The 15,865-nt window shown below is 42.7% G+C and overlaps 1 protein-coding gene across 5 annotated transcripts in view; it reads right to left on the bottom strand.

The window, feature by feature from the left end:
* The window catches only part of Hif1a (hypoxia inducible factor 1 subunit alpha), a 49,294-nt gene extending 43,819 nt beyond the window's left edge, over window positions 1-5,475 (bottom strand). For 2 of the 5 annotated variants that reach the window (XM_059279098.1, XM_059279101.1), the window contains exon 1: window positions 5,140-5,475. In XM_059279098.1, coding sequence (XP_059135081.1) covers window positions 5,140-5,174 — 35 coding nt within the window. In that variant the 5' untranslated portion in view covers window positions 5,175-5,475. Of the gene's footprint in view, window positions 1-4,226; window positions 4,473-5,139 lie in introns of those variants that run through there. The other 3 variants (XM_059279103.1, XM_059279102.1, XM_059279100.1) reach the window with 2 other exon arrangements.
* Window positions 5,476-15,865: the final 10,390 nt, after the last annotated feature.

Raw genomic sequence — 15,865 nt, 5'->3', positions numbered from 1 at the left:
ATATCGAACTACTTTAAGACTCCAACTGTCCACCCTTAATCTCTGCTTATTTTACCAGCGTTTTTAGTTGAACAAACTTGTCTTCACAAACTATTGGAAAAAGGGGGGAATTGAGAACACTTGTCACTCCGCAGTGAGAACAGCAACATTGAAGAGCACTCTCCATTTGTCTACTGGTGACGGTTCTAAACAACTAAGGACTGCAAACACAAGCTATGCTCCACCACTAGCTTTTTCCCACTAACAAGGAAGTACAATTTCAAAATGATCCCTTAAATAATCTTTATATTTAGTATTCTAACCAAGTAGAATTTAATGAGAAGAAATTAATAATGAGAGTGGAGATGAGCAGAACAATTTAATGGGAGCATTTTGTTTTATAAAAATGGTACCATTTCAATTACTATCTTAAATGGGGCTTTATCTTCAATAGAACAACTACACACTAGTTGACACTAAATATTTCTTTCTGAGAATTCTAGTAGACCAACTCTTTGTAAGCTACTAGAAAAATTTCATTCACATTTTAAAGGTATTTAACATTATTTTTTAAAGCTTTTACTTGCAAACTGTTCTGATATTTTGTTTTGTTTCAAGTAGCTTCATGTCTACTGACGATCCAAAAGCCAATAAAGAAACAATCTGTTCAATATATTTATTAGGATGGCCACCACAAAAAACAAATATCCTGCCCCGTCTCGGGGGGAGGGGGGTGTACAAAGTGCTAGGGAGGCTATAAAGAAATAACCTTTGTGCACTATTGGTAAGAATATTAAAAAGATAGAAACTGCTATGGAAAAAGTATGGAGGTTCCTCAAAAACTTATTTGTTGCCTTTTAATTTAGTGGGACTGACCCGGAACAGGACCTTCGTGATATAGTTGCACATCTATCCTCAGCAGCACAACAGAAGCAAAGGAGAAGTAATCCAAGTGTCAGCGTACAAACAATGCAGCACAGTCATACAACAAAAGTCTTAGAAAAAAGGGAAAATTTAACACATACTACCACACGAATAAAAAGACCGCCTCTGAAATGAAATTCACAGACAAAACCCGTGTGATTCTAGTTACATGAGGCACCCAGAGTAGCCAGGTTTGCGATTCAGAGAGAAGGGTGGCACCAGAGGCTAAGATCAGTGGGAAGCTGGGAGTTGTAAAATGGCTATAGATCCCGTTTTGCAAGAAGATTGGTCATATGACAAAATTTGCCATTGATAAATTTTATACTCAGAAATGGCTAGAATAGGAAATTTTATGCTAAATCTTTTAACTAAATAAAACATACACAATCACTTCAAATGCTACAGGGAGATAGTCATGGAGTAATCTCTTAATTCTTCATATTACATTTGTCTAAAAGATTATGCCTGGCAAACAGATGAGTTTGTTAATTTTTTATTGGAGAAAGCATGAATTTTGATATCAAATTCAATGCAAATACCAAGTATTTCATTCTTGATACTTCAAGAGATGGAGACAAAATTGTTATAATTAAAAATTTATGGTTAGTTGAAACATTTTTACTATATTTTTACCAAAAATGTCAAGCAACAACAACATTGACTCATTAAATTCTTCTTCAAACCCTTCAGAATCAAGCAGAAAACATGCAATAAATAACTATACCACAAGCAGCAAAAGGCTAGGTAAAACCTACCTACTGCTATCTAGTCTCAAAAGGGGTGTGGGGGGGGGGACTGAAACAAAGTAACTTTTTTCTCGTGAATTTAAATTCAACCCCACATCTATATTTAGATTACTTTCTCCTGATAAGGAAATGGACCTTTTTTTTAACAATCTTAGATTAAAAAGGTGAAGCAGTGTTTCAGATATACATCTTTTTAAAAACTGTATTTAGAGATTTAACCTAAGCCTTTAATATTCATGTATGGAAATAATTATCTTACAATCAAACATAATAAACTGTTTTAAATTCTTTAAAAAAAAAAGTCAAGAGACTAATCTGCTTTAGCCTCCTATACACCATCCTTGATGTACAAAAATTTGGAATGCACATACAATATCTAAACCTTGAGCTTGGACACCATCAGAGCCACAAAGACAATGAAAGCTAACCCACAGAAAGTTGAGGCACTCTCTAGACTAAACACTCTCTACACTAAACAGGAGTGTACTAACTCATATTTCATACAAATGAGCTGCAAACATCTCACCAATACAAATTCAAAGCCTTGCCTTGAGATGAAGGTCTTAACTACTGAAGTAGGCATAAGTAAAGTACTATATCACTGCTGAATTCCTACAGAATTTACCATTTATAATTGTAAATATATGCTCAAAACTCGAGCATCAGAACAAGAAAAAAAGTTATTACCAGTTCTAAAACTACATTACCTTAGGTCTCTCTTGCTGAAATGAACAGCATGACCAGAATACATGTTTATGACAAGAGTCCAGAGTAAATTCAAAATGACCTATTTAGGGAGAAAACACTGGGATGAGGAAATGTGATGAGGGGGCTTAGAGTATATCACATCCTCAGCAAAACAAGTGATGTTAGAAACCATGGCCCAGGGATACTGCTTCAAGAGGAAAGAACCTGTTTTCAACCTTTGAATTAAATCTAGTCTTTTCATTTTGGGGGCTACAGAAACAAAATGTGTGATGGCACAGAAGAGCTAATATATACATTAGAGAGAGAGATGTTTAAAGGTTATGGAAGTCTTAACTGTAACAGTTAACACTTATTTTCAAGTATACAAAAATGTTACAAAGACTCTCTCATTCTATGTTGGCCTAAGTACTTTAAATGTATGACCTCATTTTCAGAGGGGTAGTATTATCATCTGGGGGTGGGAGACATGTAATCCAGAAATATTCGCTAACTTGCCAGCAATCACAAGTAGAAAGGCTTGGGATTCCAACTTGTGGGTATCTATCTGCCACCCCATCCCTACTCTCTCAATCTTCTGAATGCTGATTCTTCAAACAAGAGAGAAAGCTAAAAGGGGACATTAAGAAATGTCTTCTTTAGAGATTTTACTTTAGTGACCCAATAACTACTTGTTTTAGAAAACTTTGAGAGGTTCAGCTTGAAGCTAGAAACAGAGAATGAGCCTGACATGCTTTTTGAAATCTAAGAATCTATACGCATGTTAAGTCAGTCAAGTGCAGCCCAACAGCTAAGGAGTCAACACCATGTACCCACTGTTAAATCTATTATGCATTTTCTGTTCTACTTTCTTCCAAACATTCAAGTTTTGGGTTTTCTATACACACTATTAAAAAAGCAAAATTCCCCCCCACCCCGTATTCATTTTGGAGGCTCATGTAAGATGGAAAAATTGCAGAAAGAAAATCTTTACCTCTCAATCACTCAATTATCTTTCAAATAAATTATGATTCTTTAATAAACAGCACCTAAAGGTTGCTGAGTGACCCATTATTCGTTTATGATCTTTTAGCGATATTAAGAACCTCTATATTAAGAAATATAATCCCATCTGATCTAAAGCTGCTAACATCTCAAATGAGAAAAACTAAATAACAGATGAGTCTGAGGAAAAACTAAAAACCATTTAGAACTGGGCACAATGCATAACAGCCAATTCACTCATTCATTACAAAATTACTTTTGATTAAAAAAAAATAACATCGCATATAACCAATTGGTGACTGGTGTATAACTTGGTGTACTGAGTTAAATATAACTCAGAATTTAATAAGGGCAGTAAGTTGGCACTACACAATAGCAATCTGCCTAACGTTTAGAGTGTAGCAGCCTCATCATTTCATCAAAAGCATTGTAGTCACTTCTGCAAAATTAATTGCAACTAATTCTGGTAACTCGTGGAGTTAAGTCTAGACTTGTTTGCTCACTTTAAAACATTTTCAAAGTGCTTCCTTTGGTGCATACACACTGAGCCCCGTACTATGGAGTAAGGACCAGGACAAGGGACTTACAGAATAGCAAAACAAACAAACAAACAAAAACCCGAATAAATTTATCTTCTGCTGATATGGATAAGGGGAATTAATCTCTTCCAGAAGACTGGAAGGACTTAGCAGTAAATTAAGCCAGCCTTCTAACCACAGGTCTTACTATAAACCTTCAACTCCTGAAACTGATTTCCTCAAGGTTAGAATATTGAAGTAGACAAAACTGTTTGCTGGCGGCAGGGGTCGATTTTGCTACCACCAGCTGCACTCTTAATTCTAGAAGGTGCTCCTTAGATTCAAACCACAAGATGTTTCATAAACTTACATTAAGTTTTCACAATTTCTCACTTCGGATGTTTCCTGATACAATTCTTTTCAGGTGTTCCAACATATTTGCAACACTTTAACTCATGAGTTTCTTTGGCTCTCATTGTATAAACCCTCCCCCGCTCCATCTCATTAAATTATCGGCCCAAGTTTAACCAAAACTAACAGTAAGCTATTTTCAGGAGTGAAAGAGGCATAGATACCTATTCATACATAACGCCCGGGCTCCCCTGTCAGGTGATGCAAGCCCAAGTTTGTAAAAAAAAAAAAAAAAAAAAAAAAAAAATTGCAAGTTGTTAAAAATGATGCCGTTTTCCTAAATCCCCGTTACTCTGGAGGCGGCAAGTTTTCCCAGATTACAACGAAACCTTGCACGTGCAAACTAGAAAGTTAGCATCTTCGCCCCCCACCCCACCCCACCCCAAGCAACTCCCTATCGTACAAAGGCAGCGGGCGGCCGCGGCTCAGCAAGGCGACTCGGGGCGGGGAGGGGGGGTAGCCCCGGGTCGGCCTCGACCCCGGGAAGCTAGCAGCGCGCGCAGGGTCCGTCCGTCCGTCCGCCCGCCCGCCCGCCCGCCAGCCAGCCCGGGGCCGGCTGGTCGCGGCTACCGCGGAGGACAGGGGCGGGAAAGGCGCGGAAGCGAGGGGCAGTACTCGGCCCCGGGCGGCTCGGCCGGCTCGGCGCGCGGGGCAGGCTGGGCTGCGACGGCGCGGGGCGGGTGTCCGGGGCGGAGACCCCAGCCCCGCCGAGCGCTGGGCCCGCGACTCCCACCCCCCGCGCCAAGATGGCGACGTGGACCGCGGGGGAGCCCGGCGCGCGAGGCTTGGGGGTTGGGGGTGGGTGGGGGGGAGACGGAAGGGGAGAGGAGACAAAAAAGGCCAGCCCCCGGGAACGCGGCGGCCCGGCTTACTTTTTCTTCTCGTTCTCGCCGCCGGCGCCCTCCATGGCGAATCGGTGCCCCGCGGTGCCTTCCCGGCCGGCGGCCCCCGGGCTCGCTCCGGCCTAAGCGCTGGCTCCGTCCGCACGCGCAGAGAAAGGGGCAAGTCCAGAGGCGGGGTGCGAGGCGAGACGCACCCCCCCACCCCAACCCCGGGACGGCGAGGCGGGAGCTGCAGGCTGCGCTCGCTGGGGCTCCGGGCTCGGGCTCCTTCGGCGCTCCTCGGGCTCGCTTGTCAGGGCCTGGCCAGACACTGCCCGCGACGGCAGCGAGGACGGTCCTCGCGTCCCCTCTAGACGAGGAGGCTCTGTGCACTGAGACGCTGAGGCAGCGGCAGGGGGCGGGCAAGGGCGGAGGCGCGCTCGGGTGCGCGCGGCGCGGCGCGGCGCAGCGCAGGAGAAGGGGAAGCCGAAGGGGGGGCGCGCGCCCCCGCCGAGCCCGGCGCGCGCGCGCCCCCGCCGAGCCCGGCGCGCGCGCGCCCCCGCCGAGCCCGCCTCACCTGAGCAGAGGCGGGTTCCCCGAGAGCCAATGGCGAGCGACGCAGGCGGCCAGGCCCCACCCCAGCCCACGTTGCTCTCAGCCAATCAGGAGGCGGTCAGCTGAGCCCCAGCTGGGACGCGCTGCCCCGCTCACGTGCTTGTCTGTGTGCGGCTCCGGGGAGGGAAAGAGAAAGGGGGCGAGGGGTGCGGCTGAGCCCGGGCCTGGGGACTCCGCGCTTTCTACGGGGCGGTCTGGCTTTGGGCCTCGGCGCTGCTGGAGAGAGTGGGCTGCCGAGGTCCGAGCCCGCCTCCACACCGCCCTGCTATCTGGAGTCATCTGAGGCTGGCTCACGCCTTAGCTGCCGGGGCTGGACCCGGTTGCCGCCCAGCCCTGCTGAGTTTCCAGTTGCAAAAAAAAAAAAAAGCCACTTGGCGTCGTGGCAGCCAGCCCCCTGTGTTAGACTGGGGTCCCTCCTTCCCAGGTGACCCGGAGGCGGCTCAGTCTCTGCGCTCTGCCACAGAACAAGGGAAGTCTCCATGTCGTTAGGATTTTTCTGGGCCGAAGTTTGATGGCTGAGCAAATGCAAATAAAGAGATAAAACAAATCCTTCTTGCAGAACCTCTCAAAGGAAGTGAAGTTGCAGGGCCGTTTTCAAACAAACTGCCTTCAGCGTTTACAAATAAATAAAAGAGCTTTAAGAAGTGAAAGCATACGCCTGAATTTGAGCGAAAGAAGGGAAAAGGCTTTGAGAGACCTATCTTGCTTCCATGTTGCTTTTAAAAGAGACAAAGATAATCTTAAACGGACACAGAAAAGGTGCAAGAACCGTTTGAGTTTGGGTCACTGTTTAGACAAAAGGAAGGAATGACGGAGTCCCCTAACCTGCAGACCCCAACAGAGGACTGCCCACCTGCTATGCAGGGAGTTAGGGAGTAAAATAATCAGTTTTGGTCAGGCTTTGGAAGCATAAACGCTAAGCCTGTCAGTTTGGGATTTTGTTGTTATTTTATGTATCCTAAGCCCAACAAGGAACACTGCACGCACACACATGCACACACACGCACTCACACACACGCAGGTATTGCGGGTACATCTGAGCCTGGATCTGGGGCCTCGGCTTGAGACTCTACCTGGCTCTAAACTGCTTAATATCCAATCTTTACCTTATTAGTACATTGTTACAATCCAACTTTGGTTGTATATTATGTAGATATCTATGGTAGGTTTAAATTACCTTCAAATCTAGAAACAATGCCCTCTATAAATATACAGAATGTCCACGTCTAATAAGACAATAAACAATGCATAAGCATCTCAATCGACTCATGAAGAGATGATTATAGCTCAGTAGTAGAGCAGTTGTCTAGCAGGCACAAGACCCTGGCTTCAAAAGAGAAGCTAGGACTATGTAGATTGATTTTAATGCTATTTTTGTTTGAAATCTAGAACACTATGTACCTCCAAAAAAGCTACAGGACGTATCGGAAAAGAGGAAAAGAGCAAAAATAATAACTTGTCTTCCTTTCGTTTTTAATCATGAAAACTTTTTTTTTTTTTAGTGGAACACTCTGAAAATAGTGTTAAGAACAATGGCTCCAGAATTCAGAGTGAGCTTGGTTCTAAGCGCCAGGACTCACAATCAGTTAACTTCTTTGTGTCCCAGTTTATTCACTTGTAAAATGGAGAAGATGGTATTTATGCTGCAGAATTATGGATGATTATCACACGCGTAAAGAACTTGAAACAGTATATGGCAACAGGAAGCCATCAATAAATGCTGGTGGTCTTGCTTTTATTATCTCCAAATCCATGTGTCTTCTAGGAGCAATTAGTTGGGCTTCTGTACCTTAACCAGTCTCAACTATTCAAAAATGCCAATTATATTAGCGGAAATGCTTCTAGACTCTTTTTTTTCTGACATCATGACTTCCCAGAGTGTTTCCATCTGCATAAATGTAGTTCCTGAAATCCTAAATCATTTCCTTTCTTATAACTCTTAAGCAATTCTCTCCAGGAATCAGAGCTGTAGAATATAATGTTTTTAAAATAAAAATATGAACATTGTATAACAGTAGGTCTAACTCACTTAAACGTCTTAAAGTTATTACTTCAAAAAGTTAAACAGAATGATAATTCAGTGAACAAGATATTTTTGAATATATATTACAATTTCCTCAAGCTTCCATTTTCCTGTGTAAAACTTATAAAATATGATATTTTGTGTGTGGTTATGAATAGATACAAACATGGAGAGCAGAAATATTTAGCCAAGTTGTTTTATCACAGTTACAGAGATGCCAAATACTATCTCCTGATTCAGATAATCCTGCTCACAACAGAACCCTAAAAGGCAAGTTTTCTTACTGAATAAAACTAAAAATCACTCTTCTTATAAACTCCCTATTAACACATGCATTCAGGTTACTACCAAATAAGTACATGTGGGTGAGCAATCTTATTTCATCACTTCATAATCTTCAGCAATGTCCAAGGTCCACTCCAACTCACTTTGCAGAACTTCCTAAGGACTTTAAAAGAACATTGCAAAATGACTTCATTGACCTTTAACCTGATTTGCAGTGATTCACAAGGAGTCAGAGTAAAACTTGAATTTAAATTGCTACAAAAAAAATATGGAGCAATGAGCCCTTTGAAAGTGAAGTATACCAGCTGCACACAGTTTAAACTACACCCAACTGTGTAGGGAGGATGAGTGCTAACAAGTGATCATGGCTTAGCACGGTCCTTTGCTGTTGCTGGTCCCTTCCCTCCCCTCTTCCTCTCCCCCACTTCCCCTGCTACTCTTCCTCCTCTTCTCCTTCTTATGTATATATAACAAGAATAACAATGATAAGAGAATATGATTTGGAAGGAATGTGTTTAGAAAATTGAGGCATTGAATATTTTTTTCTTTACAAAAATCAAAGTAAAGATGTATATTGTCTGAATTTATGGAAAATACAAATAGGGCATTTGAAAGTAGCACTTTGTAACTCAGGTGGTGGCGGCACTCAGGGAGGTCCGAGGACCACTTTCAGGAGCCGCTTCTTTCTCTCCATCCAGAGATGGAGCTTAGACCCCTGGGTTTGTACAGCAAGTGCTTTTCCCCTGCATTTTCTGAATAGCCAGATAGGCTGCTTAAAGAAAGAATTCACAAAGGAATGCTAAGGGGTTTTCTGTTTTCTGTCTCTCTCGAGAAGAGCACAGGGAGCCAGGCAATGGTGGCCTTCGCCTTTAATCCCAGCACTCGGGAGGCAGAGGCAGGTGGATCTCTGTGAGTTTGGGGCTAGCCTGGTCTACAAAGTAAGTTCCAGGACAGTCAGAGAAACTCTGTCTCAAAACCCACCCCACCCCATCCCACACCCCCCAAAAAAGGAAAGAAAAGAGCATAGGACCCTTTGCTGGGGGTGTAACTCAGTGGTAGAGCTCTTGTCTAGCATGTCCTGGGTTTAATATTCAGTACCACCAAAACCAAACAACAACAAAAGACAAAACCCACATTCATTTCCATCTCCATGACAAGGAAAAAAGCCAATCAAATTGAAATCCACAATTATCTAATCAGGATGGAAGTCACAGAGGAACTACTGTCCCAAAAGTTAGAGAGACAGACAGACATAATCACAGCTCGTCAGCTGTCCTAGCTAGGGTTATCACTGTTGTGATGAAACACCATGATCAAAGCAACTTGGGGAGGAAAGGGTTTAATTGGCCTATGCTTCCAAACCAGTGCTCATCATTGAAGGAAGTCAGGACAGGAACTAAGCAGGTCAGGAACCTAGAGGCGGGAGCTGATGCAGGTTTGTTCCTCAGGTCTTGCTCAGCCTGCTTTCTTATAGAACCCAGGACCACCAGCCCAGGGATGGCACCACCCACAACAGACTGGGGCCTCTCCCATCAGTCACTAATTAAGAAAATGCCTTACAGGCTTGCCTACAGGTCGATCTTATGAAGGCATTTTCTTAATTGAGTTTCCCTCCACTCTGATGACTTTAGCTTGGGTCAAGTTGACATAAAACTATCCAGCACACCAGAAGATCACAGTTTATCTGGAGCCGAGCCAGTACCACAGCCTGAGATGTATCAGCAGAACACTGGAAACTGCACTCCAGGAATCGACCGGGCTCAGCATAAAGGAACTCGAGAAGGCTCCAGATGCTTTCCCCTATGGACTTTCCCTGAGCTTTACTGTTTTAACTTGGCTGAGTTGCCCTCTGGGAACACAACCAGATCCCGCTATGAAAATCTGAGAGCAATAAATATTCTTTCGCTTTGTCAAAGGGGCACGCATGCACGCACGTATGATGTGTGTGTGTGTGTGTGTGTGTGTGTGTGTGTGTGTGTGTGTGCCTTTAAAAATGCCCTTAGACTAGGAGAGAGAAGAAAGAGATTTAAATGAGTCTCTAAGGAGCCTGGAGGGGAACAAGAGAGAGCAATGGAATAATACATGCAGTATAAAGGCAGAGGGAGGGGCTGTTGGAAAGGAGGGAAGCCAGCTAGGTGGGGAAAGGCATGATGATACATATGTATCCAAGTGTCACAATAAAACCCCACTGCTTTGTATGCTAACCTTTAAAACACAATGGCAAATAAAGAAATAAAGTAAAAATAAGACCTGAATGCTTCTAGTTCCCTCCTTCCCAACTAGGCTCAGCAGCCCTCCAGGAAAACGATTTCATTGGTGCCTTACCAACTGGGGTCTACCAAAGTCAAACCAATCTAAGCCAACGGAAACACCACTTCCAGCCGGTTCTCACATTGCACACGGGAGAAGGGAGATACTCCGCTCAGATAACAACAGGACAGACCAAGTCAGAGGACTACAGACCGCTGCCCTACCCCTCACTGTACCACCACATCTGAGTGCTGGATAACAGCAGGACAGTGCACTGAAAAGGAACTCAAGCCTCTCACCCTATTGTAGGAGTGCTTAGGGACACCCAAAGACAACATGGCAAATGAAAACATAGATACTAGGGGAGATTAATTGAGTCTCTGATTATCACAACAAATAATAATAGCCTAACTCTTAGATTGAAACAGTAAACTATAAGCCTGTCTATTACCTTCGTAATATAGCACATCAGTTTTAAAATAAGAAGTGCCAAGGCAAAAGAGAAAAGGGGGAAGGGGTTGGTCAGATAGCTTGGCTGATAAAGTGCTTATGGCTCAAACATGTGGTGCTGTGTTCAATCCCACAGCTCATGCAGAGTAGCATGCTCCTATAATCCCAGTGCTGGAAGGTGGAGACAGGAGGAGTCTTGGGGCTCACTGACTAGCAAGTGTAGCCAAAATGATGAGAGACCCTGTCTCAAAAAATAAGGTGGAGAGCACCTGAAGAAGACAGCTAATGCCAACCTGTGGCCTCTACAAGCACATGCACACCCTTGCACGTGCATCCTCCACATGTGTACGAACACACACACACACACACACACACACACACACACACACACACCAGCCATGGTCAAATGACAATCTAAACATCAGAATCAGACTTAAATGTAGAAGAGACCAGAAATTTAAAATAACCGGTTAATACATTGAGGACTGTAATAGAAAATATGGACAATATGGATAGCAGGCAATATCAGTTGAGTAACGCGAGCACAGTTTAGAAGGCTTAAGCATAACTGTAAGTACTGGAAATAAAAACAGAATGCCTGTGTTGGCCTCACCCATAGACTGGACCCAGCAAAAAAAAAAAAAAAAAAAAAGGAATTCACGAGTTTGAAGATATATTAATACAAACTTGTAGAACTGAAATGCTATGTCAAAAGAGGTGGTGGTGGGGGGAATAATTCCCAACAACTGGGCATAGGACAATGACAAAATATGAAACCAAGCTGGAACAGGAGAAGAGGGATATTGGAAACTCAGAATTTTTAAAAAACTTGTGACAAAAATCAAGCCATAGATGCTGGAATCTCAGAGAACGCAACCATAAAAATGGAAAAAAAAAACTTAGCGCCCAGGAATGGTGTATTTAAACTGGAGAATCAAAAGAAGGTGAGCTAGGAAGAAAACCCTGGGAATAAAGGGACGAGAGAGGAAACAGCCTACCTCTACAGTAGCAAAGATGAGAGCTGCTTCAACCTTTTTGTCAAAGCCCTTCTAGCAAGAAGACAGTGGGAATGGAGTATGTAAAACGTTGGAAGGAAAAAAGAAACCTCCCACCAATCCAAAATGCTATGCTTGGTGAAATTATCCTTCGAAAGTATAGGAGAGTCAAAGTACCTTCCTTTCTTCAAAACGAAGTCCAGTAGACTTTCTTAGGCAAGCAAAACTAAGGTAAGCTGCTGCCCCTGCCCTGCCCTGTAAGAAACATTGAAAGATCTTGAAAAGAGCGTGGAACAGAAACTTGAAACCTCGTAAAAAGGAAAAAGGAACCAAGGCAAGAAAAAGAAAACGCTTTATTTTTTTCTTACCTTTAATTGCTCTAACACGGAACGCTTTGTCCAGAAAACTAGTAGGGAGAAGTCTTCTGGCTTCTTGCTTATGGAAGAGTGGATGAGGGACACTGTTGTGGAAGTGGATGGAAGGGAGGAACGGGAGACTAGTATAAGCTGCTTGCATTACCAGTGAGGCGGGATAATATTTGGAAGTGGACCTGGATTAGTCATAAATGTGTGTTGCAAACTCCAAGGCAACCACGAAAGTTTCTAAAGTAGCATACTGGGCTGGGATATGGCTTAGTGGATAAAGTGTTTGCCCTGCAAGCATAGGGACCTGGGTTTGGATCTCCAGAACCAAGGTAAGAGCCAGGCCAGGCGAGATACCGCACTCCTATAACCCTAGGCGAGGGTAGCACAGATAACGTGGGTCCTGGGGTCTCGCTGGCCAACTAGCCTAGATGGATAAAGAGCTCCGGACTCGGTGAGAGTCCCTGTCTCCTGGTGTCAACCCCTGCCCTCCACACATGTGCATGCATAGGTGGGCACTTGCACACATACACATACACACACACCACACATACGCACACACTTGAGCACACACATATATAAAGACTCCCGAAACAAATTAGCCATTATAACAAGGCTGCAGAATATGTTTAATATATGAATCAATCTCTTCCATGCATAGAAAAATAAGCAATTAGATTTAAGTTTAAAATAGTATCATTTATACTAGCACTGAACAAGGAGCTATGCTTGAGAATAAGTATAACAAAACATGACTTACAGGAGGCAAACTACAAAATTCTGATGATGAAACTATAAGGAAACCTAAAGAAGTGGAGAGACACTTCACATTAATGGACAGGAAAATCTACCACTATTAAGAAGTCAGTTCTTCTACCCAGCTGGTCTGTAGATTTAGTGTCGCTTAATCAAACCCCCGACAACTTACTTTGTAGTTATTACCAAACTAGTCCTAAAATTATCTCAGTAAAGACCAGAACAGAGACCACAGGGGAAGACGAGCAGATTCAAAAGAGTGACGCTACCTGACCAGGACCTGCCATAAAGCTATAGTTATCAAGACAGTGTGGTGTTGGCAAAAAACAAAACAACAAACAAACCAAAACAAAACAGAAAACAAACAAACAAACAGACAAACAGACAAATAGAGCTATAAGACTTGACAGCCCAGAAACAGACACACGAAACAGTCACCCTGTCTCTGGCAGGGGAGCCAAGACAGCTCAGCAGGGTTTGGGGTGAATGGGGGAAATGAGGGAGTTTGTAGGAACTCTGCACTTTCTGTTCAATTTTTGGGTAGACTTACATTTTCTCAAAGAAATTAGATCTAATGATTAAAAGGGAAAAAATGAGATATTCTTTTAAGGCCAGGAGTTCAAATCTTGGTGAACAAGGCAGAAGGTTTAAACCTGCAGAGATGAGGCCTGATAAAGTGTTTCACTGACTAGAGATGAAAGTGAACCTTGAATATTATTCTGACATCACGGTCAGCCAGGGGATTCTCAACAGCCACAGCTCGAGAAGATTCTAGAAAGGGAAGACATCAAGAAAGGGGTGAGAGTTTCATCTTTGAAAATCAGTGGTAACTTCCCTCCTGGCCCAGACACCTGCAAGTTTTCACTGTATTTCTTCACCTGTAGATTTAATTTTAAGTTGTTAAGTTCACCCATTTCAAAAGTAAACGACTTCACCATCTATAAGATAGCATGGGAATGAACAGAAGGAATATGGTTGTGAATCTGCCTTCACCACTCTCTGTCCTCTATCCCACACCACACCAATGTTAATTTGGATTAGGGTCCTCTATCATTCTATTATGTATCCATTCTATTATAGTCAAACATTAGTTTAGTCATGCAGGCTTGCATGCCATTGGAGAATTACTAAGGAACCAGAACACTTGTTCATCTTGGCAGTTCTATAGTTTAGGACTGGTACTTGATATACAAATGCAATCTTTTTTTAAAAAAGCATTTTAAACCTAGGCTGTGCATTTATCCATGCTGCTTTTCACCCAAGCTCCATGATAACCCTATGAGGTAGGAATTATGATGATCAAAGTATGCATCAGAAGTTAATGATTAAACAGGTTTAAAAAAAAAAAACTAAGTTTAGGGTTAGAGAGCAGGAGAAACAGGGTTCTGGACCATGCCACACCCTTTGCTACTCAAGCTACTGTAATAGTTGTGTTGGGAAAGCTCAAGGCTCTGGAATATGGGGGTGTGCCCTAAAATGGTTTATCAACTATTTAACAACACTATAACCATGGTGTGTATTTCTGAGTGTGGTAGGCATTTGGCTAATGGCATTTCTAAAACAGCAAATGAACAAATACTTTTAGGAAATCTCTCTGGACCTCTCTAGCTGGTGTGTCCAATTCATGACACCAATGCTGCCCAACACAGACTTGGTTCTTAAATATTTATTTTGTTCTTATTTGTGTGTTTCTTCTTCTTCTTCTTCTTCTTCTTCTTCTTCTTCTTCTTCTTCTTCTTCTTCTTCTTCTTCTCTCTCTCTCTCTCTCTCTCTCTCTCTCTCTCTCTCTCTCTCTCTCTCTCTCTCTGTGCGTGCGCATATTCGGAGATCAGATGGTAACTTCCGGGTACTGGTCTTCACTTTCCACCTTGTTTGAGACCACGTCTCTTCCTGGTTGTTTGCCACTGTCTATGCCAGAGTAGCTGATCTGCAAGTTTCCAAGCATTTTCCTGTCTCTGCCTCCCCGCTGGCTATAGGAATGCTAAGATTATGGACATATAGTATCGTATCGGGCTTTACATGAGTTCTGAGGACTTGAACTCATGTCCTTACGCTTGTCTAACAACCACTTTACCCACTGATCCATTTCCCCTGCCCACGAAAGACTATTTTCCGTTGCAAGCCACAATTCACTGCCCACGTAGAGATGGTTATCGTCACCTAATGTTCCTTTAAGCAGACACTTCTGACACCAGAGCTCACGTCAGTAGCAGCAGGAGGCAGCACAAGGTTATGCCAGTACCACATGTGCTTCTGTAGATTGTATGCAGAGCTGGCTGAATTGGCATCTTTATGCTTATTTACACTTCTCTCCCCTGCAGATGGAGCCATGCGTGCTGTCTGCACCTGTTTAGGACCATAAACTTCAATAAGTTTTAACTTTTAAATGAGATTTATACATGTTGATGGTCCCATGTGATAAAAATAGATCAATGCTTAATTATATTTTATGTACTCATGACATATCTTTTGCTTAATTTCTTTAATGTCTACGCAGTCTGTAAGTTTTTTTTTTTCAAATTGTCACACATCTCACAGGAAAACATCTACATGTAAGTGAATCTGTATATTCAGGCCTACGTTGTTCAAGGTGATACTATTTGTAAGTTGGTCTAGAGATATTCTAACTAGTCTGTATTTCCTGTTCTTTCCCTTCTGTACAAATGATAAGGTAGTTTATATCACCCACCTGTGGACTGATTACACAACAATGTTATAAGTTCATACACAAATATTAATTTTTAAGATCAGGTTTCATGTAGTTCAGGCTAGCCTCAACTTTCTATGTAGAACAGGCTGGCCTTGACCTACTGATTTTCTTACCTCTACCTCCCAAAAGTTAGGATCACAGCATATGCCACCACATCTGACCTATGATGAAGTAGAATATGAAATTACAAGATTTTTACAGTTACTGTAAAGCTTTGATATTTATGAACAACCATCATTTGAATTTGATTTCAAATTAAACTATGTTCCTCTAGCTAGATTGAACATAAGACATTTTTACAAAGAGGCAAAGCTGATATAGTTTTCTCTGG

Source organism: Peromyscus eremicus, chromosome 14, assembly GCF_949786415.1.
Source record: "Peromyscus eremicus chromosome 14, PerEre_H2_v1, whole genome shotgun sequence".
Lineage (NCBI taxonomy): Eukaryota > Metazoa > Chordata > Mammalia > Rodentia > Cricetidae > Peromyscus > Peromyscus eremicus.
The sequence above is the reverse complement of the archived record's forward strand: the minus strand, read 5'-3'. Positions and strand labels throughout refer to the sequence as shown.